At 47.5% G+C, this 24,219-nt stretch overlaps 9 protein-coding genes across 9 annotated transcripts; 6 read left to right on the forward strand and 3 right to left on the reverse strand.

The window, feature by feature from the left end:
• Nucleotides 1-1,760, forward strand: LHYA1_G008522 (uncharacterized protein; the record flags this gene model as incomplete). Its single annotated transcript, XM_031153442.1, has 1 exon — nucleotides 1-1,760. A coding segment is annotated over one exon (1,760 nt), but the record flags the coding sequence as incomplete, so codon positions are not given.
• A 1,255-nt stretch (nucleotides 1,761-3,015) lies between these two features.
• On the reverse strand, nucleotides 3,016-4,385 carry Magt1 (Magnesium transporter protein; the record flags this gene model as incomplete). Its single annotated transcript, XM_031153443.1, has 5 exons — nucleotides 3,016-3,200; nucleotides 3,367-3,400; nucleotides 3,507-3,828; nucleotides 3,885-3,985; nucleotides 4,038-4,385. 5 exons carry the CDS (start codon nucleotides 4,383-4,385, stop codon nucleotides 3,016-3,018), a joined length of 990 nt encoding a protein of 329 aa, XP_031001192.1.
• Nucleotides 4,386-4,675: 290 nt separating this feature from the next.
• LHYA1_G008524 (uncharacterized protein) lies at nucleotides 4,676-6,530 on the forward strand (the record flags this gene model as incomplete). Its single annotated transcript, XM_031153444.1, has 3 exons — nucleotides 4,676-4,720; nucleotides 4,795-5,061; nucleotides 5,109-6,530. 3 exons carry the CDS (start codon nucleotides 4,676-4,678, stop codon nucleotides 6,528-6,530), a joined length of 1,734 nt encoding a protein of 577 aa, XP_031001199.1.
• Nucleotides 6,531-9,798: 3,268 nt separating this feature from the next.
• Nucleotides 9,799-10,665, reverse strand: LHYA1_G008525 (60S ribosomal protein; the record flags this gene model as incomplete). Its single annotated transcript, XM_031153445.1, has 4 exons — nucleotides 9,799-9,876; nucleotides 9,930-10,297; nucleotides 10,369-10,498; nucleotides 10,639-10,665. The coding sequence occupies 4 exons, from the start codon at nucleotides 10,663-10,665 to the stop codon at nucleotides 9,799-9,801; spliced, it is 603 nt and encodes a 200-aa protein (XP_031001198.1).
• A 1,219-nt stretch (nucleotides 10,666-11,884) lies between these two features.
• On the forward strand, nucleotides 11,885-13,124 carry YPR011C (putative mitochondrial carrier protein; the record flags this gene model as incomplete). The annotated part of the gene is made up of 5 exons (XM_031153446.1): nucleotides 11,885-11,893; nucleotides 11,949-12,278; nucleotides 12,376-12,651; nucleotides 12,702-12,838; nucleotides 12,890-13,124. 5 exons carry the CDS (start codon nucleotides 11,885-11,887, stop codon nucleotides 13,122-13,124), a joined length of 987 nt encoding a protein of 328 aa, XP_031001196.1.
• Nucleotides 13,125-13,860: 736 nt separating this feature from the next.
• srp1 (Pre-mRNA-splicing factor) lies at nucleotides 13,861-15,166 on the forward strand (the record flags this gene model as incomplete). The annotated part of the gene is made up of 7 exons (XM_031153447.1): nucleotides 13,861-13,893; nucleotides 13,993-14,042; nucleotides 14,085-14,306; nucleotides 14,495-14,594; nucleotides 14,650-14,882; nucleotides 14,934-15,091; nucleotides 15,141-15,166. 7 exons carry the CDS (start codon nucleotides 13,861-13,863, stop codon nucleotides 15,164-15,166), a joined length of 822 nt encoding a protein of 273 aa, XP_031001193.1.
• Nucleotides 15,167-16,371: 1,205 nt separating this feature from the next.
• Nucleotides 16,372-18,347, forward strand: YOR022C (putative phospholipase, mitochondrial; the record flags this gene model as incomplete). The annotated part of the gene is made up of 5 exons (XM_031153448.1): nucleotides 16,372-16,377; nucleotides 16,530-17,246; nucleotides 17,358-17,851; nucleotides 17,908-18,041; nucleotides 18,208-18,347. The coding sequence occupies 5 exons, from the start codon at nucleotides 16,372-16,374 to the stop codon at nucleotides 18,345-18,347; spliced, it is 1,491 nt and encodes a 496-aa protein (XP_031001194.1).
• Nucleotides 18,348-19,493: 1,146 nt separating this feature from the next.
• Nucleotides 19,494-20,653, forward strand: LHYA1_G008529 (putative phospholipase, mitochondrial; the record flags this gene model as incomplete). The annotated part of the gene is made up of 2 exons (XM_031153449.1): nucleotides 19,494-20,341; nucleotides 20,551-20,653. 2 exons carry the CDS (start codon nucleotides 19,494-19,496, stop codon nucleotides 20,651-20,653), a joined length of 951 nt encoding a protein of 316 aa, XP_031001195.1.
• A 555-nt stretch (nucleotides 20,654-21,208) lies between these two features.
• On the reverse strand, nucleotides 21,209-23,716 carry ARE2 (Sterol O-acyltransferase; the record flags this gene model as incomplete). Its single annotated transcript, XM_031153450.1, has 5 exons — nucleotides 21,209-21,640; nucleotides 21,691-22,391; nucleotides 22,507-22,624; nucleotides 22,779-23,141; nucleotides 23,195-23,716. 5 exons carry the CDS (start codon nucleotides 23,714-23,716, stop codon nucleotides 21,209-21,211), a joined length of 2,136 nt encoding a protein of 711 aa, XP_031001191.1.
• Nucleotides 23,717-24,219: the final 503 nt, after the last annotated feature.

A 24,219-nucleotide genomic window follows, 5' to 3' on the forward strand; every position in this document is an offset into this window, starting at 1 on the left:
AGGAAGAAGCCCCGGAAGCAGACGAGACCGCCGAAGCAGTTCCGGAGGTCAGCGCAGTTGAAGAAGAAGCAGAAAAACAGGAAGCAGACGAGACCGTCGAAGTAGTTCCAGAGGAGGCCAACCCAGTTGAGGAAGACTCTAAGGCCACGGAACTCATCAGTGAACCAGCTATTGAGGCTTCACCACCCCTGGAAGATGGCCAAAAGGATGATACAAAGGAGGTTGAACTTGCAAACGCCTCACACGAAAACACCCCGGCGTCCGAAGAGACCAAAGAACCTGAGGCAGAAATTCCACCCATTGCCGATGCCCCAGAGGTCAACAACGATGGGCCAGAATCTTCAACTGAACAGGATAAAAAGGAGGAATCATCCGAGGACAAAGGCGACATTACCGAAGCGATCGATGGTGCGACTGCCGCTATTGTGGCCGGAGCAATCGTTGCTGAGGTTTTATCCCAGGACTCTCCTACCGGAGAGCCAGAAACTGTTACGGAAAAGGCGATTGTCGGCGAACCAGAGCAATTACCAGATGTCGAGGAGGAACCTGCTTCACCCGGCTCACCTGCCTCTCCGAAGTCCGAGAGGCGTAAGCACCGATCTTCAAGACATTCAAAGAGCTCCAGTCACCATAGCAGCAAAGACAAAGGAAAAGAAAGAGAAGCCACCCACGATGAGTCGCGTCGCTCAACCTCTCATCGTAAACGTCGTGACAGCGAAACCTCTGCCAAACCAGTAACAAAAGCACCTTCGACCCCCCCTCAGCCGCAAAAGCCCGTTCGTCATGACAGTGGCGTAAGCGCAGGAAGCACCAGCTCGCATTCCCATCGAAGACAGCGCACGCCTGAGGAGCAAGCAGCCCACGATAAACGCAAGGAGGAACGTCGAGCGAAAGCCCGAGCTGCAGAAATCGAACTCCAGAAGAATGAGAGTGCGGTGGCTGATGAACCGGCCATGGGCATCGTTGCTCCTTCGGCAGTCCCACGACACCTATCAACATCAACCAGGAGGTACAGCAGCACCAAGTCCAGCCACAGCTCCACCCACAGCAGAGATGACGGCGAAAAGAAGCCAAAGTTGATGGACTTAAAGGGCGTCAGTGTGGTAAAATCACCCTTTATAGTAAATGACAAACCGCACATCAAAGAGACGAAAGAAAAGGTAAAAGCAACGGCTTCCGAGCGCATTCGTAGATCGATAGATGGCGGAAGACCCAGACGTGACGAGTCTAAGGATAAGAAGCCAACACTCATTGATCGCATCCGTCAATCTATCGATGGCGAGCGGCCCAAACTTGATGAGTTGAAGGACCAGCGCAAGTCATCTCCTGGAGAACGACCAAAGATGGACCAGAAATCCCACCGCCACTCCCATCGCTCTTCCCACTCGACCCGTAACGATTCGGACAGGAAGGATCGAGATGAGAAAGAGAGATCGGAGCGCGAGGCTCGTCGCGCCCGCAGAGAGGCCGAAAAGAAAGTGGAGCTTGCGAGGCAAGAGGTTGCTGAGGAGACTCGGAAGAACAAGGAGAAAGATGACGAGGAACGACGGATTAGGCACGAGGAGAGGCGCAAGAGGAAGGCCGAGGAGGAAAAGCACCGAGATTTCGATCCCAAACGGCGTGATGAGGAGAGGTCCCAGCCATCTGGAAGCAGCGATCGGAGGGAGAGGGTGCATCGACACCGAGCAAACGAGAAGAAAGAGCCGCCGAAAGGAGGATTGAAGAGCCTCTGGTCTTCAGCAAAAAAGGCCTTTGCATGATGGAATACGTTTTTGATTTGGACGTCTACAACAGACATTTCGATTCTTGATGATGTTACGAGATACGATTGGTGACTTTGCGAAGGATGAATGATTTTTTGACGATGTTACGAAATATTTTCTTTGGTTTGTCAATTTTGGGATGGGAAAGTGTACACGGAATGGAGGATACGATACGATACGATACTATTTATCTGGCCACGCATGAGTGTGTTGTATTTCTGTCTTTTCTTTAGAACTCTTTAATGACTGAAACGTTGTCGTTCATACATATAAGCATATTCTTGGCATATACTTGAATTGAGATAATGATTCATGACGACCTCTAAACCGTCTGGACTTGACGTTACATTATCTCTATTTGTATATTTGACAAACTCTGCAAATTGATGTAACACTCTCGGGACTATGTTAATGCAGGGTGTAAAGTGATGGAAGAGGTTCTCCAAAACAAAGTGCTAATTGATACTATAAAAGCACTGCCACTTGGCAAATGGGTATTGTATAGAGCCGCTGACAAGCCAGGAGAGCATCATTTGGAAGAAGAGCAACTCTACCTGCGCCTTCATGAGCGTATTTAGCTTGGTAAAGTTTATTATGGTGGCCAGAGGCCAGGAGGTTTTGACCCGAGATGGCAAAGTGTAAGAGGAGTTTTACGACCAATGGTTTGGTTATAGGTTGTTAATACTTATCCAAGACCTCGGGGATCGCGTTGATCAGGGTGCAGAGTGTCAATGCCTGACATCAGAAACATAGACCTCTATCTACCTCGTCTTACTGTTACGAGACGTGTTTAGTGGACTTACAGGAAACTGCGGTGCTAAAAGCAAGTACTTTCTCACCGTTGGATCGCTGAGGTGGAAATTAGGAGAGTGCTGGTTGCAAGGAAGATAAACTCTCTCGAGCTGCGACTGCTCTAAGCTAGGGACTGTCTCATGCACGCATTGTGAGACGTGGACTCACGCAGCGAACTGGGAGAGTTTTAAGCACTACTCAAACACTTTCACGCATAAAATTCCGACTAGATCAATGGTGCACCAGGCGACCGAATATACCCCCTAAAAGGCCGTTTGTAGAAGAAATGCAAAGCTCGCCGGTTTCGAGGTTCATATCTTTAAAGAATACAGAAGAAACAGGTTATACATAAGCTTGGCAACCGAAACTATGATACATAAATGCTTTTGGGTTTGGAGATCTAATGCACGTTGCATTACCTCGTTTCTACCACCGAATCTCTTGGATATATCCCGTCACTCTAGAAGAAAGGTGGCAGCCAGAAGGGATAACCACCATTCTTCATCCTGAAGACACTAAGCAAGAAGCTGTACATGACGAAGATGACGCCGCTCCAAACTATCACAGCAACCTGCTGAGTCTTGGGATCGGTAATGCGTGGGACCTTGAGCGCCAGTGAAATGGTGGCGAATGAGAGGAGGCCATCTGAGAAAATATTAGCAGACATACATATCATATGTGCTTATGCGATAAATTTCAGATTCAGACTATCAACCCCGAGGGACGATCTGGTTGATTGATCCATAATTGGGGAACAAAGGATGAGGGTGGGGGTTGAAAGTTACGAGGTAGGAGATCAATCAGCACTTACATATAGCCGCTAGAATTTGAGTTTCGAGGCCATTCTGTAAGAGTAAGTCAGTATACTTAACCAGTAATCAAGTATAGATAAAAAAACGTGTCGTCACGAGCGGAAAATGCTGCACAAGGTAATAGCACGTAGAAACATACCTGATTGGAGAAGCCTCCTGCAAAATAACTCACGCCTCCTCTGCCATCACCAGTAACATATGGAACTTTTCTGATATGGTTGAACATGTGTCCAGTGGTAAAAAGTAATATGGCAATCAAGCTGATTGCCGCCCAAACGTTCCGGTTTTGTATGATTGGCACCATATATGGCCAAGCGACACTCAGGAAGGTTATTGTTGCTAATATGGTGGTGGTGATAGCAATACCACGCACCCAATTGATAGGTCGATTGACTTGGGGATGTGGTCGATCAGGAAGGTAACGGGCGATCCAGGAATGGACTTGTTCTGCGGATTGAGGCCTATTTTATAGTCAGCTTGAATTTCAACTTTCAGTTGTTCTCGAATAGAGGCATACCCGCTAGTAAAATCATATCTTATTGGGCCATTGTCGGGAATAGCGTGAGGGCCAACAGTTGGCTGGAAGAATAGAAGGACTGGGGCAGTCTGGAGACCAAGCTGGAGGAAGGAGTATTAGCAATAGGAAGTAAGGTTTTGCGAGAGTACTGACAGATTGAAAGGTGTTTTTGCCATCCACAAAGTCTAAGGTTCCAAAGACGAGCCGGGAGTCACCCTTCTTGTCCCCTTTGGTCCAGCTACTGGACAAGAGATCCCATTCCGGTTGAAATTCGCGGCAGAGAGCACATCCAAAACGAGCTTCCATAGCTGTCAGCAACACAACTACAGAGTAGTTTCTAGGGGCAGCTGTCAATTTCGCATAGACCGAATCGTCGAGTTTCAGTGGGGTGGATGCAAGAGCTTTCGTATGGAACTGGCTGAATTTGTCTACAACCGGCTTTTTGGCTGCGAGGGCAGCTGCCGGCAGCAGAGACAGAAGGAGGCCTTTCAGGAAATGCATCTTGAAAAGTGCCGTCGAATTGTGGATTGATGAACGACGGAAGTTGGAGAAGAGAAGAGTAGAGAAAGAAGTACCGCAGTACTGTCGTATGGAGCTTTCGATAAGGTGTCCTCTGGGCGCGGCTGCGGCTGTTTCGTAAATGGTCCGTGCTCTCCACAGTACGTACCCGTAACCGTACGTTAACCTAGTCCACTTCGGGTACTCTATTTACTCTACTGTTTTGACGCGTTTTCAAAAACCACGCTCCGTTCTATCCTTCCTCGCACCCCACCACCACATAATCCACCATTATGGATTCATCAGTATCTTATAATGTTGGCGAGCACACCGAGAGCGTGAGTAGCTCTACTTGGAAAGCCGACCCCCAACCCCCTCACTGACAATATTGCAGTATTTGTCTAAGTCACAGAGTCTCGAAGTGGCATATCAAGAAGCATTACGCAACACGGAAAGCATTGTTAAAGATGAGGCTGCGCGGCGACTGAGGCTCCGAATCTTGATGCTGGAGAACGAGAATGATGATCTGCATGAGCAGCTTGCGCTGGGGGATGATCGTATTGATGTCTTGGAGCAGGAAGGCGACGAGCTGCGGGAACAACTGGAGCGCGCCCATGACGAAATACAGCGCCACGAGGCAGATGCGAGAGTTCAGACACGTGAACTGAATAACCTACGGGTGTGTCCCACTTCTTTGATTGCATACGCCCATCTAATTGTCTGTAGGCCGCGTTGACTTCCATGAACGGCGTCACAATGGATACTACGAAGTTATTGACCGAAAAACTATCACTTGCGCGGGAGCTTGCCACGCTGAAGCCGGAACTCGAGCACCTGCGTTCTCAAGCGTCGTATCAGCAGATAACTCTGTCCGAAAAGTTGGCATTGCAGCGTCAAGTTAGTACATTGGAGGTGGAAATTGAAACCGAGAAACGCGCTTCGAAGCGAGCTGCGGAGAAGAATGACAGGAGGGAGAGAGAAGCAGACCTCCGAAGTCAATTGGAAGTATTGCAGAATGATCTGGTGCGAGAAAAGAACAACAGGACGGCGAAAGAAGTAGAGCTCCAGAGCCAATTGGAATCCCTACAGAAAGACCTGGCGCGAGAGAAGAAAGAGGGCGGGAAGACTCACAAAGAGGTCGAGAAGGAATTGAAAGCGTCAGAGACTCGGCATACAGTGCTCGAAAGCAAGCTGGACCAGATGCGGACAAAGTTACGAGCTACGAAGGAAGAGCTGAAAGAATGTCAGACCGAGCTCACTCAGGCTCGCGCAGCCCCGGCGAAGACATTGAGTACATCGGCCAGTGCGGATGCTTCAACTAGACCACGCAAAAGAGCGGCTTTGGAGATGAGTACCGATGTAAATATTGGTACGCCAGATGGAGTTGCAGCTAGGGGAAAGAAGCCGGCCGTCAAGAGGGGTAGAAAGGATCAGACCATGGTGGGAGAGAAGTCGATGTTTTCGATCACCCCTTTCTTAAATCGTACAATGAACATGGCTCTCGACACGCCCGCCAAGGATCCGGAAGCTGATAGCGTGGAAGAGGAAGACCAGGATACCGACAATCAAAGATCTGAAGCGGAGGTAGCATCAGAAGCTCCCGAAATTCCCGAGACATCGACGCCGACTGCTGCTCCTAAGGCTAAAGGTAAGAAGAAGGTCGTAGATAAGCCTGAGGTACTTCACAAAAAGGCTCTCGGCGATACAAAGAGCAATACCCAAAATAAGAAACCTGCACCGAAAAAACGGACAATTAGCACACTAGAGAAGGTCACCGAGGAAGATGTCGATGAGAATGAGGAACCACGCCAACCCGCTGCTGCGGTTACTACCTCCAAGAGCGTGGCTGCACCAATGGCAGGAACTATGAAGCCAGAAAAATTGCAATCAAAGGCAGCCGAGACTGAGGATACAGTTCTGAGGAAGAAAAAGAGAAAGTTGCTAGGAGGAAAGACCCTGTTCGATGAAGAAGATGGTGAGGCTACAAAGCGACCCACAAAGGCTTCTCTTGGAGCTCCCAGGTTACTCGCAAAGGGTGGTCTTGCTGGTCCGGGCGGTGGTCTTAGGGGAGGACTCGGAGCTGGGATGGGAACATTTTCGCCACTGAAAAAAGATCGGAGGGGTGTAGGAGCTAGCTTTCTTGCCTGATGCTTGGACGGTCCTCGAGTGACATACGATCAGGATATTAGAACGAGGCTGCTAAGCGGACATTGGAGGCGTTGGCTGCATGTATTGGAAATGTGGAGTTATTGGATGGTTTGGAGTTCATGGAGTACTTGGATTAGGTATGAAGCAAGGATCCATTCAGATAACGGATATCTTGCAGGTACTTTTGCAAATGATTAACACCATTTCTTGAATTCGTCTCTCAAGAACAGAATGCCGTGTGTGCTAATCTATCAACCAACTGCTAAAGGCGATCTCTTGAGCCTCCTATTGCCCCTTGTCTTTGAATGAATATATTTGCTTGCGTATCCTCGGTCTGTGCTCTGCTCTGGTCTATGTAAGTTGATCTTCTCTTTCATCAAATTCTTGTTCTTCCCTTTGGTTCTCATCTTAATGCTCCTCCTTTGTGGGATATTGATGCCGCAGAAGTAGCACCAAGCCAGGCTGTATTGAAATCCGGATACCCCATTATCCAGGTTAGTCTTTGAGAGGTTGAAAGTGCGATGCTATTTCCTCCTCCACATCCTTCTTTCACTCCTCCAACGACCAAGACCCCTCCGTTAGCTCTGTAAGATCATCAGTCCACATGAAAGTTCTCCCCGACACTTGTTTCCCTTCAATTGTAACCCGTATGCCTTCAGCACTATACGTCAGGCTCGTAGTGCTGGAACATCTTCTGTTGCTCTTCGGTCTCCACCACGTAAGCCATGCCGTCAACGTAATTATCATGTGGTCCGTCTACCAAAGCAGGATATTGCCCCCAAAGCATAATTTTGTAGGTCCTTACTCTGGCTGGTGTAAGAACTGGGGGTGCTTGGAGCCGAGGAACTTCTTAGAGTTGTAGTGAATCTGTAAGAGAGCTGTAAGAGAGCCGTAGAAGAAGAGTGGCTTTGGTATGTATGCGTATTGATCGCGTGATGGTCTGACATTGGGCTGGAAATTCTGGAGCTTCTCAAGCATGATGTTGTTGCGCTTGGCTTTCTTGTGAGAGTGAGGTTTCCCGGTAGGTAAAGAATGTCCTGGATGTTTCTCTTCACCGTTGACATTGTTTGGGGTAGATGAAGATTCCTTGAAGTTGTTCATTGCGGCGTGAAAAAAGGTAGTAGTTGTGAGTTGAATGTATAGAGTCCATGGTTCTGATATTAGGTACTCAGAATGCCTAGCTTTGAAGTAAAAAACGGACTGAGAGTAGTTCAATATATGATTCACAGGGACATGTTTTATTAGAGATTACTATAAGCTTATTGAGAGCCCCAGAACTATAAATTCCAAAAGATAAACTGTGCGCCAAGATGATTTTGATATTACCGGTGGTACCTATACCTGTAATATACTGTGCTGCAGTGATGTTCTTCCCGCCTTCTTGGCCCAAGCTTCTGGTGCTTGCAGCCTTGCATATTTAATTTTGACAATGGGAGACCAACGACGTATCCAACACAATTGCAATTAGTAGCTGAATGCTTTCGCGAAACGTCTTGCGGGCATTCTGCAGAAGACAGACCATTCGGTCTCACCTGCTGCCGCCATGCACTGCGAATAACCTCGGTAGCATCCGGAACCCTGCCCATATTTGTTACTCTCAAGCCTTCCTTTTTTCCAGTCCGCGGTGGTCTTCCTCGTCGACGAGATGGAAGAACAGGCAGGGCAGAGACTCGTTTGCGCGGGAAGCAAGAGTTCAAGGGCTGAAAAGCAGGGCGGCTTTCAAGCTTCTCGAAGTAAACAGCCTTGCTGCTCTTGAGTGTGTTGTTGCTGATCAACCGGTGACAGATCGATGCCAAGTACAGATTGTTCAAGAAGGGCCAGACGGTTGTTGATCTCGTATGCATACATGCTCTGTGGATTTGGACAGCAAGCTGATCAATTCAAAGGGATACGCGCCAGGAAGCTGGTCTCAGGTCTTGTTCTCTTCTCAATCTGCGTTGAATACTCGCTCACAACTCATTGTAGGTCGCAGTAGAACGCACGAAACCCAATGGTAGAATCGTCGGCATCGATATCATTCCCGCGCAACCTCCGAAGGGCGTATCTACAATACAAGGCAATTTCCTCTCCGCCGAAGTACGGGAAGAGGTGAAGCGCTTCCTTTCAGATCCAGACCGTGGACGAGCTAGACCGCAACTCTATGCTTCACTGGATGGAGAAACCCCAAACGCCATCATTGAGCCGGAACGAAGCTACATTGATCTTGAGCGACACGCGGGCGAAGAGACTAGTTCGGCGAATGGAGAAAGGAGGCCAGAAGATGGCGGGGGGATGGTTGATATTGTTTTGAGTGATATGTCCGCACCCTGGGAGCAGACTACCGGTTTTTGGAAGAGAAGTCTAAGTGACCCGTATTTTAGGATGATGAATACGAGCGGCATCAACTTCAAAGATCACGCTGGAAGCATGGTACGATCCTTTTCAAGTTGTTTAAAGCTCTACAGACCTAACATTGTGCTAGGATCTCTGCGCGGCGGCATTGACGTTTGCTTTTGATACCCTACGAGTTGGAGGCCATTTTGTTGCTAAATTCTATGATGGAGCTGAAAGCAAAGAGTTGGAAATGCAGTTGAGGAAGCTCTTCGGGGCTGTACACAGAGAGAAACCCGAATCGTCTAGAAGTGTAAGTTTTGATTTTGAATTTTTGGAAGTTTAGCTAATCGCTTGTAGGAATCGAAAGAAGCATATTTCGTGGCACTGAGAAGGAAGAAAGATGTAACAATAGAAGAAGTTACCAACCCAAATAAAATGTAAACCACACAATTTATCTTTGGGTTTTGCACCATTGAGAATTCCGGAAAATATACGAATGCAACTTCCAGACGAATGCCCAATAAGTAGCGTTTACAAAGCTACTTTGTCCCACTCCGGATGGGTGATCCCTTTACTTTCGCTCATACCGTGCGGAGATAGTTATCATTGTCTCTTAGAATATGTAGGAAATCCTTGCCCACGTGAAAATTGTATCCGAGGCCCCTGGTCGCTCTGCTATCCTGGGACAGCGTTAGTTTTCCATGCCAATAAGAAGTAGCACTTTGACAATATTAGATTTCGTACGGTATCAATAGGAGCCAGAGAGATATTTGTAGATGCCATCAATTGATTTTTGATTCGCTATGCTGGGTAAGCCACATTCACGCCTCGCCCATGCCCCCCAGAAAGGCCATATCAGAAGCCCAAGGCTTTTCTCCAGTACACCCAAGCCCCATGATAATGGCCACGCAGGAAACCTGATATCTGCGCCATCACGTTGCCCATCGGAATCAATTTACACCTTGAAACCTCTGGAACGCCTACGTCCACGAGCCTTCTCGAACTTGCGACCCTTGGACTCAACATATGGTTTCTAGTAGTTGAATTGTCAGCGCAGCCGAACCCGTGAGAGGGCATGATAATTACCTTGTGCTTGTGGGGTCCGAAGCCGAAGTGCTTAACAGCCTCTCTGGAGTTCTTTGGTCCTCTGAGGAGCAGGGTGTTGCTTCCAGTAGGAGCTCTAAGAGCCAATTGATCCAGAGTCAAAACCTCTCCTCCAGCCGCGATGATGCGGGCACGAGCCGTAGCCGTGAAGCGAAGAGCGGCAACGCTGAGCTTGGGGACGGTCAAGAGACGGTTGTCATCGGTGATGGTGCCGATAACGACAATGGTCTTGTTGTTGGACTTCTCGGAGGTGTTCGCAACAATCCTGGAGATGGAGACCGGGGGTCTGTTGATGCGGGACATAAAAAGGCGACGGAGAACGACCTTGTTGAAGGAGGAGTCGGTTCGGCCTACGATGAGAGCATGATCAGTATTGTCCCATTCTCTGCACGCCTCGTTCAAGGTTCGGGGAGTTACTTACGGGCCAAGAAGCGATACAGCTTCACGAGTAACTTGAGATAGACATTGTCACTCTTTGGCGCCTTTCGGTGCGTGTTCCGAACGTGATGAGCGTCGAGATCGATACCTATAGTGAGAATCGCATCGTCAGCCTATGATCAAGCATGCTCTTTGCATTTCGGTCTTGCGACACGAATATGCTGCGCAGGGCCAAGATCTCGAAAAAAGCCTGTCCCCCAGCCGGATGCATGGAGAGAGACAATTGTCGAGATCAGGGCGTCCACTTGCACACGAAGGCGAGGATGAGCGACATACCCATGGTTGCTGGTTGGCGTTTGTCGACGGTGTGGTGTTGTTCAAACTCGATATTTTCCCAGCGAGAAATATGTTTGTATCGTGGTGGGAACGCTAACATGAAATTAAGCGAGTAATTCGAGGCTCAGCCAGCGCCACCCACCCCGCCCCGCTCCGCTCCTCTCTCATAAGTACCTATGTACCATATTGTCAATGAAAAGCATTGATTGTCAGGCCTGACCTTATATTCCAATCTAAGTTTCTTGCTCTGGAAGCGTTGACTCTTGGCACCAGATGTTTTCATTGCCTAGAATTTCTACTACTTTATATAACATATTGGTAAGATCTCGCCTCTCTAGCTTTGTACAGTACATGCGTAGTATGGAGAGGTATTGATCGGTGGAAAGGGTGGTTGATGCGTATGAGGAGGATAACTTTCCTTTCAATTTGTGTTTCTGAGAGTGCGAGTGGTAGGTGTAGGAAAGGATGTAACCTGTCCTGTACTATATACATCAGGATATCAGACAAGGTAGGTAGTCATGAATGTAATAACTTTCTTTCATACGATCCAAATAATACATGCTCTACTCCGGCTTGTGACTGGGTTCACGTGGATGAGGTGCTGCAGGAGGGCGGGAGGGTTTTACTATTAGATTAATATACTTGCAGGCATAGGGGAACGTTCTCCATGGAATTTCTAGAGAATGCGCCGAACTTGAGATGCATACCTAGTAAGTTTCCCCATTTCGCGAAGTAAGTACCTTGATACCAGCAATGCACAGGGAATATATCGGGATATCGGAATAATTAGATCTCGCCAAGGCCAGGCCAGCCTCGAGATACCGGTACTAACATAAGACCCCCAAAAAACATTGTCAACGTCAACCTCCCACGGACCTACTGCCATCCTACGGACTACCTATCGACCGTCCCCGCAGAAGACCTTACTGTCGTTTCTATTGAATGGACCATAAATTGATCCCCCCCCGAATCAGTTCGCTACCCCCTCTAGCTCTTCGTTTCCAAGGGGACTAGCTCCCAACGGTTGCGACCACGAGCGTAATCGCCGTCTTGTCATACCCACTGGAGCTGTATACACCAAAGGTCGATGGGAGTGCCTGATTGAACCGGTGCAAATCGTCTGCTACTGCTGGAGGTGCTTTTCATCTCGCCTCATGCGCTTGAGGTCTGGATACGCGTTTAGCAGCCAGCCCCGAGATTAGAGAGCTTGTGAATACTCGGAAATGTCTGCTGTAAGTAGCTCCTGCGCCAGCTTTGGACGAGAATTGACAACGTGGGCAAAACCAGTCCGGGCCAGATGTCCTCAAGCCGAAGTATGGCCCTAAAGTATTACAACTCCGCGAGATGGTCGCACAGCCAGTTTTTGCAGCCTTTTGCGCCGGGGGAGTAGCTGGTGCTGTCTCCCGAACAGTCGTTTCACCCTTGGAAAGATTGAAGATTCTCTTCCAGATACAAAGTGTTGGTCGGGAGGAATATAAGCTCTCGGTTGGAAAAGGACTCAAGAAAATGTGGCAGGACGAAGGATGGAGAGGGTTCATGAGAGGAAATGGCACAAATTGCGTGAGAATTGTTCCCTATTCCGCAGTACAATTCGGAAGCTATAACTTCTACAAGAAAGTGAGTTCTTGATCTAATATGTTCCTGCAACTATAGCTACAGCTACAGCTACAGCTACAATTGCCCACACCCAACTAAGGCTAACGTATCATTGCAGTTTTTTGAATCATCCCCTGGATCAGACTTAAATTCGTTAAAACGTTTAGTCTGCGGTGGAGCTGCCGGCATAACCTCTGTTTTCTGTACATATCCTCTTGACATTGTTCGAACCCGTCTCTCCATTCAATCCGCATCATTTGCGGCGCTCGGCCCGGAACACACAGCGAAGCTACCCGGAATGTGGGAAACACTGATCACAATGTATAAGACTGAGGGTGGTATACGTGCATTGTATAGAGGCATTATTCCAACGGTTGCGGGAGTAGCACCATATGTAAGCCGGAAATTTGTGCTACTGGAGAATTGTACTGATTAGTCGCATAGGTTGGCTTGAATTTCATGACTTATGAACTTGCTCGAGGGTACCTAACTCCTGAAGGGGACAAAAACCCCAACGCTTTACGCAAACTCGCAGCCGGTGCAATATCAGGGGCCGTTGCTCAAACTTTCACATATCCCTTGTAAGTATTTGACTGTTCCGGTCAGTGGGGCAGCCTTGTTAACTCTGGCAGTGATGTTCTTCGTCGCCGCTTTCAAATTAATACGATGTCGGGAATGGGTTACCAATACAAGTCGATCTTCGACGCTGTTAGGATCATAGTTGCGCAAGAGGGAATCAAAGGCATGTACAAGGGCATTGTACCGAATCTCCTGAAAGTTGCGCCCAGCATGGCTAGTAACTGGCTTAGCTTTGAGATGACTCGAGATTTCTTGCTCACTCTGAGGTCTGACGCCGAGGATTTGTGAGGGTAGGGGGAGGTCCAATCTCCAATCTCCAATATACCCTGCGAAATATGGCTATGAAGTTGGAGTCACGGTTGCAATAGGCTGGCAATCAAGCAGAGAGCTTTGTATATGAAGGCGTACATCACCACCGGTTGCATTTGGATGGGCATTGGGAGCGGGCGCATAATGAGGCTTGTAGAAAGACAGTTGTAGATTCTTCTCGCGATGCATGTTGACAAGTAAAAGGGGGTAGGTAGATTACGAGAGATGGGGTGGAAATTGTGGCAAATACAGTAGATACTGGTCGAATCAATTTGTATTATTGCATATAAAAAAAATCAGGCAACCATTCAAGACTTAGAGCTGCAAGGGAATACCCAGTTAGCTATACGCTATGCCTACCCTTAGATGAATCCTGAACTACCTACCTACCTACTCAAGTAGGTAAAAGTGCCAGAAGCAACTCACCGGAGGTAAAGCGCCAAGGTATCCGTTGCCTACCTAGGTATGTAAGATTACGTTCAGTCACATCACGTGTGACGTACCTATCCTATGTCCTCTCCTCCTAGCTAATTTAGCGCGCATCTGTACGGAGTAAACCTGGGGAGCTTTGAACATCCACCCGGCCAGTAACAACATCAACATCCAAACACTTATCGCAATCTAGTCTTCAGTTGCCATTTGGAGTGAAGACAGCTACGATACTCGTCTCCACTACTTTAGCATCAGCAAAGACTGGCATTGATACATCCACAATATGTCTCGCGGAGGAACAACTCTTTATGTGACTGTAAGTTCACCCGGACAAGCTCCATTACCATTACCAAAACCATATATCCATCCCCATCAGTCCCCCATCAAAAAAACTCAGCTGATCCATCCCACGCAGGGTTTTGGACCCGGCACACGCGCTCGCGACCTAGCCTACGAATTCGAACGGTATGTCAGCCAAACGTCGATATCTCGATGATCGTCCTCGAGTGCGATGGCGATGACCCATCCACCCAACCCCAACTCCTCGTTCCTCGTCCTACCTCGTCGAGACTTCGCTGTCAACGTTACTCGTCTCCTACCTGCCTGCGCTTCCTACGTCCCATTCACTTCCTCGTCGATCGAGCGGTCGCACAATGATACGAACATTGTCATGACATTTTTCGCATGCGAGAAGTTCGAACTGCGGCGGATCGAGCTTTCTAAAATGCTGTTTATCTTTTGCTCTTTCAATCCCTCTATGCCCTCAAATCGAGTACCATGAGTCTAACAATGGGATTTACAGCTATGGTCGCCTTGTTCGTTGTGACATTCCAGCCCCTCGAACTGCTGCCAGTCGTCTGTGAGTGGGGATCTATCCGCTTTACAGTCAACTCTAATATCGTTGACACTTGAAGTAGGTTTGCATTCGTTGAGTATGAAAGCCGTCGGGATGCCGACGATGCTTACCATGAAATGCACAACAAGCGCATTGGTCACGATGATTTGCTGAAAATTGAGGTAAGCTTAGGGAAACTTCTACCCACCCGTCATGTTCTCTACTAACTGAAGTTAGTGGGCGCGAACTCCACCATCTGCCTCATGGCGTTTCGACTCTGGCCGCGAACGCGAACGTGCCCCACCTGGACGTCGTTCTCCTCGCCGTGGTGGACGCTCCCCGTCTCCTCGACGTGGCGGCCGAGCCGGCGACTACTCCCCACGCAAGGATAGCCGTCGTGACCGTGATCGCGACTACGACCGTCGAGACCGTGGTGGTGACCGTGATCGCTCTCGTAGTCCAGATGACAGGTATGAGGCCATTGAAGTCCTACGTCTAGTTGTGTTCTAATAGTCCTTCAGAGAACGTGATGTTAAGGAAGAGCGCGACGAAGTTCGTGAGAATGGTACCAATGGCGAAGACAGGAAAGGTGAACTCCAGGGTCTTCCCTATCGCGACGAGACTAAACTCACTGATACCTCTATGGCAGTTGCCATCGAATCTCCTCCCCCTACACATGGTATGTACCCTATGTAAGTTATCTTGGCAAAGAAGCTAATGAGACAAAGATGACTTGGATGTCGCTGCCGAGTAGGGATAACATTTGCGGCGTACACAGGGCGGGAAAATTCAACTTGTCACGGGCTGCTAATATCCTTCTCTATTTGATTGTACTTTTGAGTTTTCTAGATTCGGTTCCATTTCGATGCGGTCGAACGAGCACCTCAGTTGCATCCATCACGATACTTAATATCCGAATCGGCGGTCATAACATTAGCTAAATCAAAATTGAAACCATTTTCTTGCCTTGCCGATAGATAAATTTACCTCACGTCTAGTCAACGGCCATATGTGTTCCAGGAGTCAACAAGAGGCCCCTAGCCTCAAATGCCAGTTCAACACCAGCATTCGATACTACGGAAATACTATCGAGGAAATCTAATGTTTCATGTTACATACGTGGGCGAGGAAACGGATAGAAAGGACGGTCGTTGTTAGAGCTCAGAAGTGTTGATGGACACTTATTAGATTATGCCTCCCGAGTTCTCGTGATTTAATAGAAAGTTACTGTGCAGCTTTTAAATTGTTCATCGTAAGACATTATGCTGTTTATGCCAAAAGAATCAGAAGAACTTTATTCCCATACCATGCCCATTCCATCACGTCCCATGATTTCGCGTTTCCCCCACATGACATCAGCGGCCGCATCTTCAACCTCACATGGAAGACGGCAATGAAAGTGCCCTGGTTAAAGTTGCTACGCCATGAGCAATCCGCATTAATCCCTTTTTCGTTGGGGAGTTTATGCCGTCCTGTCCTTTTCAACCTTGCTCTTTTAACTAAGAACTATCACGTTGGCGAATTATCTCAAGAACCTGGTCGAGCGTGCCAAGAGCGTGCCGAAGTATCTTCCTGTTCTCAAATCTATCTCCCACTTGGATTGGGCAAAGAAAAAGGGCGTGGCTGGTAAGTCTCTTCTAGGAGTATACTTTTTTCTTATACCGAAACTGCAGGACTCTTTCTGATGTCTCAAGACTTCTGAGACAAACAAGAAATTACCCCCCGCCCCAAGTTCTTCTCGATCAAGCATCACTAACACAGAACCTGCAGGTCGATTTGACCGCCAGGCCGAGATGGATCCCACACCCGAGAACAAAGTCGGAGGAGGAAAGGCAGAGAAATCATACCTGACGACTGCTGTGGAATCTATTACCTGGAGTTCCTCACGATCGACAACGCCAAAACCTACGCTTACCTCTGCCGCTGGCCCAGCCGAAGCTTCTGGTCTTAGAAACCAACATGGGGGTGATCATACTGCACACCACTGGGGGCTGAGCCTCAAGGAATACCCCTACGATTGTCCTGCTCCAAGTGTGAGATGGTTTTATGCAGTTGATGTATGTTCAAAGCTACGTTGCCTGGGCGTCAGACTCAACCTCTGATTATCATTATAATAGGTTCCAAAGAGAAAACCAAAGCTTCTCAGTAATAGCAGGCTTGAAGAAAAACCAGCTGCTGCCCCCAAAAAGTTCGTCACATTCTCTGCTCACGATTCTCGAGCCATAGAGACCGCATATCAGAAGCTCGTAGAGGAACACCATGACGGGCGCAATGAGGACCGATCAAATGGCAAAAGGCATAGCAGGATACCGAGCACAAATTTAGATGCACCAGAACGGGAGGATAAAGCTGGTCTAAAAATCCCAGTCCACGAGGATTTTCTTTTTGACGTTGATATTCAAAATCGAGAGCTTGCTCCTGCTTATTGGCTTGGGCCAATTTTTGAAGTCAAAAGAGGATCTTGGTTCTATGAAGAAGGAGGCAAAAGCTTGAGACCTTGTGACGAGAATCTCGCTTTCCAGTTAGAGGAAGGGTATTTAAAGGCGAAACCATTTCGATATCCCCAGGCGGCAGAAAAGCCCTCATCAAGACCATCGTCCTTGAAGCCTGGTGATGATCCAAGATCTCTGGCAAATTTGGGAGCATTTGGCCGAAATCGCTCTGAGTCTTCCGGTCAGGTCACGCCAAAGTCGTCCGCAGAGAATCTTAAACAACCAGCTCGAGACGACAAGTTGAATAGTCCCAAAGACTCTCCTTCCCATCAGCCTCAAACACATCGACTCTTTGGCACCTATATGAACTCAGTTGTGACATATCAAGATTCGACTGTTGCGGTAAGAGCCTTCTCATTACCCATTCTCTCATCTCATACTTGTTGTCTATTCCACCATTTTTATTGTCATCCAAGGCTTCCTACTATTCGTGGAATGCTGACAGTGTTCTAGTGGCTTTCCACAGACAATTTAATGTCAAGAGTTAGCAGCACTGTCTATCAAAGATTTGCTGGTGGAGGCTATCTAAGCGGAATCAAGCTTGTCAGGGGATACTCAGAGCCAGGCAAAGGCAAAGACAAAGACCCTGCTACAGGTGTAAAAGGCCCATCAACTCCTACTAGTGCAGCGGCAGATCCGTCGACTATACCTCCGGGCTTGCAGCTCGACGAACGGCAGCAAAAGTTGTTAAAACGGAGATCTGCCCCTCCACTAAGTACCGCTCACCCTGAAGATCCACAAAGTCGAGCGGTGCGCGAGTCTGCCGAAGCCACTGCATCAATATTACAAAATGGGATAGACCCTGAGACGGAGGCTGAAGCGGTCAGAAAGCGAGATGAAGCTGAGATACAGAATGACTATAATGACTCCAATGGGGAGGATCAGGGTCGTGAAATTGAACATCTCATTCTTGTTACCCATGGCATTGGTCAGCGACTGGGGATGCGGTGTGTATCCAGCTTACATGGCTCGTAATGTCCAAAATCACTAACCAACTTGCTAGTACGGAAAGTGTCAATTTTATACACGACGTTAATGTTTTACGAAAAACCCTGAAAAGCGTTTATGGAGGCTCCGCCGACCTCCAGGCTCTCAATTCGGAGATCGATAAGCTACCTAAAAATTGTCGACTTCAGGGTAAGTCAGCAGGCGTGAAAATGTTCTCTTTCGTTAAATTTTACTTTCTCCTTGAAGGATTTTATCCTACACATGCGTCGATTTCTCTGGGCTATTTGCATCCCCCAATATTTTACAATACTTGAGACTTCCCAAGGAATTGTTACTGATAATAGATGCTGCATAGTACTTCCCGTCTGCTGGCGCCACCTTCTGGACTTCCCAAAGAAACGACAGAATCGAAAGGAACATGACCTTGGCACCACTCAAAACTCCGAGGAAGATTATCCTAGTCTAGAAGATATTACAATCGAAGGAGGTTTGTAGACCCAACTGCTATGCTACCCCTTGCGATATTTTGCCTTGTGTATCCTTCTTCCGGCCATCACTAACACAATTCCTAGTTGCTTTTGTGCGTGGTTTAATTAGCGATCTTGTAAGTGGTCGATTTTCATAAATAGAATATACTACACAGGAGGGTTTTTGAGAGGAGATATGCTTCTTCCTCCAAGCCTTTCTTGCTTTCTTCTTGGGCCACGCCTAGGTTAATCTTGATGTGTCCTTGGAGTTATAATACTAACCCCGGCTTCTTATTCTTTAGGCATTGGACATTCTCTTATATCAGAGCGACTATAGAAACCAAATTATCCAGATTGTTTTAGCAGTGTGTTCCCTTCCCTGTGTCCATTGCACAAGCCCTCACTGACGACCTGGCAGGAGGTTTGCCACCCCCAATGCAACGCCATTATATACAGTCCTTGTTCCTCGGTCATTCAAAAATAGCTTTGCAACTATAAAACCGGGTTTCTTCCAACAACAACCAAGTCTGCTAACTTTTAACTAGGTCAACCGCATATACAATTTGTTCCGAGAACGTAATCCCGAATTCAAAGGAAAAGTCAGCCTCATGTAAGTTCATTTAACTAGTAAATAGTTCTTTTTTTGACAATATATTGCAATCCAACAACAATCCTCACTACTAGATTACATTTCTAAACAACCTATTAACTTACTCGCTCATATAGGGGACACAGCCTCGGAAGCGCAATTCTATTTGATCTATTATGCAGGCAGGCCGAGTCTTCTGCTGGACATGGCTCAACTAAACGCCACAAACATTCCACACATCGGCCATCAAAAACTGCCAAGGCTAAGGGGAGAGAACTAGATTTTGATTTCGATGTTGAGGATTTCTACTGTTTAGGATCACCTATAGGTATGTGCATGGCCTAGATTTGTTCCGATGAGGTGATATAGCTAACGGGTAAAAGGCCTGTTCCAAATGTTGAAGGGAAGGAGTATCTTGGGAAGACACCAGTAAGCCCCAATTCTCAAAATATTATACCCGATGGCATAAAAAAAGCACAATACCTCAATTTGAACAAGTGTCTACGAAGGTCTTGATGCCGGTGGCTACAAAGGCTGTGAAGCTTTTACCGGAGCCTTATCGTGAGGGAAGCCATTCTCAACATAATGTTCTCTTCTTGCGGCACGCACCTTTCACAGGCGAATTCCATGTCAGAGTTGTATGAACTAACCATCTGCAGAGAAGATGCGGTCCCAGCAAAATCGCCTTTGGACTCTGACTACAGGCAGGATCCTTTTCTCGCCGCGTCCTCTAGCTCAAGCTTCACCGAAGAAAACATTTCAAGCATTACGGGCCTTCCTCTCACTATATCCTCCCCTAAAATCGGCCAGCTTTACAACATATTCCACCCTTCTGATCCAATTGCATACCGTCTAGAACCGCTTATTTCTCCTGCAATGTCCTCTATGAAGCCACAACTATTACCCTATACTAAGAGCTCTTTGGCTAGCTCAGTAAGTGGAATTGGAGCGAAGGTCGGCCAGAGCGTCAGTGGTCTTTGGTCTAGCTTGAGTTCTGGAATCGCAAGCAGTCTCTTGAACCGCAGTCTTGGCCTCACTAGCGACGATGTAGCCAAATTGGAAGCAGCGCCGACCCCTCAAACGCGGGCCTCTTCCCAATCTGTTGGGGCTGGAACGAACATCTCGGCTGGTGGAGTCCTTCAGTCAGATGCCCCATCTTTACAGAGACAACATACCAATGAGAAGAAGCTACAACTGGCCGAAGATACGGTAGCTGCGGATAGAGATGGAAGCAGTGCAAATGCTCCCACCTTGATTGATGACGAGATCGAGACACTTTTTGCCGGTTTTCAAAAGAGTAGGAAGAACACCCAAAATGATGAAGCGGGTGAGAATTGGTCAGAGGCCGAAGAGAGAGGCCGAAAGCTGCGAAGAGAGGAGCTGAAAGTTAGAGCTTTGAATCAGAATGGGAGAGTCGATTACAGTATCCAGGAGTAAGTCTACCCTCTGGGAGGAGCCAGCCATTGGTTAAGTTGCAGCTGCTCTCAGTCCCTTAATTGTCCACCAAAGTGGGACATTCTATTCCGTATAATATGCTAACCGTAAAACAGGAGCGTCTTAGATTTAAACCCATTAAAGTAAGCTATTTTCGCTCCCCCCCGCCCCAAACCTTCCTCTTAGCCCAGAAACTAACAAATCATAGCACTATCGCAAGCCACCTTAGCTATTGGGCAGATGAGGATGTCTCTCACTTTGTCATGTCTCAATTATTGAGTCGGTCACGCCAAAAGAATAGCCAGAAATAGACTGAGATAGAGTAGACTGCACGAATCATGGCGTTATGTGTAGGAATATTTGGAGTTTATGATTGCCATGCCAGGTGATGGCTCTGGAGACTGTTTGCAGCTACCGTTGAAGGAGAGCTTCGCACCTAGGTGTGTCGAACAGCGGGTTGATTGTCATAGCTCTAGTTATAGATGAGATTAGTGGGCAATGAAAATACCAGATTCGGCGTCAAACTCTTCTTTTAAGAATGAAACTACTCCCTAAACCATTTAAGAGGGATAAGAAGGTACTACTCGAGCGTTCCCTACCTGAAACCTCCCACCCCCAAGTTGTCATACATATCGACTGCGTATTCAATATTTACAATAAGATATCACGATATGCATGAAGGAAACAAGAGCCAGCTAAAAGAGAGGATATCCGTTTCCATTCCCATATGATACAGAAAGCCAGTTTTCTTCCAGAAAACACGCGGGGGGTATTGATTTTGTCGTTCATCCATGCTTTTCATCCCAATGCCTTCCAATATAATACACGTCCCATTGATTTATTACGCACCCAAAACACAAAGAAATTTAGATGATCAAGTAAAGACTACATAGCAGACTCGGCCCGGTAAATATGCCGATCCAGAAAATCAGGTTTCCCAACGTTGCTCTGCCTCTCAGGAATCTCGATCGCGATAACTGGACGAGAGGCAGCTGGCTCATCTGCAGAATCAAGAGATAGCCTCTGAGCTTCTTGAATAAGCACCACATGACAAGCTCGTGCACACAGGCCGAAAGGAAGAATGTGATGAGTGTTGCGGTGTTCTTGTTGACCTTCATGGAGGAGATGGAGGAGTGATAGACGTGGCGCAGGAGGAAGTTATGCACAGGTCGGTTCCAGTCGCGGGCGAATTGATCCCAGGAGACGGAGTTCCACCAATCGGAGTAGAATCCTCGGTCTGCGAAGTAGGTGACTTCGGCGAGGAGGTTGAGGATGCATTCCCAGATCACGTACCATGTCTTGTTCCATTAGCGAGATAAGCTAGGGGAGGATAATGAGTGAGGCTTACCATCATGTATTCCATCATAAATGGGAAGATTAAATCGCTGAGGATCCACGGAAATTCCTTTAAGCGTTCCTGGAGAGGCAAGCCGGCGTCCTTCATCTCGATTGTTCTGACTACTACCGGGTAGATGAAGGTTTGAGAGATGAGGTTCATGATGCCTAGTATTCCAAATACAGCGACTGCCTTCTCTGCCACGTAGTACCAGTTAATGCTGTCTGAGCGAGGGTATTCAAGCTCATAGACTAGTGTTGGAAGGACAATGTATTCGAAATGATTTGTAACAGTCAAGTTCGTCGGGTAGATGTTCCCACTGGTTGTGCATTTGCCTTTCAAATCCTCAGATAGAGCATCGATTTCCCACTTGATAATACGCTCAAAGGCAAGTATTTGGTCAATGTCGAGAGGTTCACCAGATTCGATGGCCGCGGCTACTTGATTAATGCTAGATTCGCCATTATCAATAGACTTGCTCCTGGAATGACGCCGCTGATTCATATCGTTGGCTGTAGGTTGATAGTCAAGGTAGGACGTTGTTAACGACGAAAAGCTTGGTGTGGTGGCCGATGGGGTCGCGACTGGGTCGACGGCATCAAGCTGTTTCAGTTTCCTTACGAGCGTTGCTCTCATTTTGTAACTTTCTGAAAGATGACCATTATCTGAGTTTAACGTTAGTACGGTCGGAGCAAGTTCAAGAGCTTCGTCATCTTACAGAATGCATAGCCTGTTTGAGTAAGAGTCAGTAGAGTTAGATACGAATTCAGGATTTTCCCCCGAGTCAAAGACCCCGCAGGCTAAATTAAAATAAAGGACTGAACTCACTATGCATTTTCATGAGCATTGTCACCGAGTGAAGGACGAAAAAAACGGTATGCGTCCATGGCCATTCCCGAATTAGGGTCCATTCAAGCACAGCAAATAGGAAAAAAGCTTGCCATATCTGCAAAAGTTATCAGTAAGGGTTCGTGTAAGAGCTATAGCAAATGATAGAGCGGACAAGGTGTCCGCTTAGCCGGAGTGAACAGTCTCGAGGGTGCAGTTGGCAATGCTTCTTGACCCCTTCAAAGTAAACAATCGGAGGAATGAGAACTTACACTCTGAATTATCCAACCCTCTCTATCCCAGGATAACCAACCTTTGCGAATAAGCTTCTGTAAGATAAGACTAAAGCCTGTAGAAGCACACATAACGCCATCACTCAGCCCAAGCATTATGACCTCTCGATGAAACATCAAACCCATAATTTCGTTCGAACCAAGTGGATTTCCAAATTTTTGGTAGTTTCTAGCAGCAATTTGGACCATATATATGGCAATTCCTAGCCAGAATAGGGTAAAAAACCCATGAAACGGCGAGTCAGCTGATTCAGCATTCTGCCGGTCGAATGCTGTAAAACGGCGCGTGAAGACTAGATCACTAAATTTACTTCTCCGTTTGGCCGCGGATGGGTTCCTCTCCTGTTGAATGTAAGTATTGCAGTTACTCTCAGATCTTAAATGAAGCCACCAACCCTTTCTATGCCAACCCGCAGAATCTCCCTTAGGGCATCATCATCTGCAGTCAAGATATACCTCCCTTTCTCCTTCAACTTGTTCAGGGTGATCGGAATGCTCTTTAGTCTTGTGGCTGCTGGACGAGATAAGGACGAAGACTTGATCTTTTCAAGCGCCTTATCAACATCTGGGTTGTCAACTCCCTTTCCATTTGCCTCTCCCGCAAACCCTCCTCCTTTGCCTCCTCTAACTACTGTATTCGGATCGGTTCTCAAAGCATCGTAGTCCTCCTCGCTTTGGGTTTCAGATCCCGCATACGAAGAGCCTCCTCTCCTGTTATCTGCTGCTACATCTAGAGCTTTCTTTAGGGAACGTGGAGCTTCGGAATTGCTGGGAAGAGTAAATGTTGAGTCGGGTTTGAGGCGAGCAGTTCCATCTTCGTCCATATGCCCTACCAACTGTGGCACCTGTTCAAACTTGTCCTCGGATGAGGACCGCGACGCAACATTTGGAGCTTCCGCAGACGCTGACAGTGCCATATCGAGGACTTCCAATGGCCTACCAGAGTCCCAACAAGGTGAAAGGTGGATTGTCGCAAAAGTGTTGGGATCGCTCTGCACTGACTATTCGAGACTTGTAACAGGTAGACAATTCGTTGATCGGGGTCTATTAGAGTAGTCGTCTTTCTAGCTGTCCCTTAAGGTTCAATCAGTATTGGATTTATAATTCTTCTAAGTACCGTAGTTCCCAGGATTGAATGCAAGAAGTAGCAAAAGGTTTGGTGTTTTGTGAGACGTACCTATGCTTACGCGAGGCGAGGGCGAGGCTGTAGAGAAGATCGGCGAGCACAGCACAGCGATCGCCAGCTCAGCTCAAGGTAGAAGAATGATTGATATGAAGCTTTTGGGAGGGCAGTGCTGAGGAATAGGAACAGGAATAGGATTCGAAGCGAAGAGAAGACAGGGTATTAATAAGAACAGGTATATGTATAGAGGAGAGGGTAGAAAAGACAGAGAGAGAGAGAGAGGGAGGGGGGGAAGGG

The sequence above is a fragment of the Lachnellula hyalina genome, assembly GCF_007821495.1.
Source record: "Lachnellula hyalina strain CBS 185.66 chromosome Unknown contig00273, whole genome shotgun sequence".
NCBI classification, from domain to species: domain Eukaryota; kingdom Fungi; phylum Ascomycota; class Leotiomycetes; order Helotiales; family Lachnaceae; genus Lachnellula; species Lachnellula hyalina.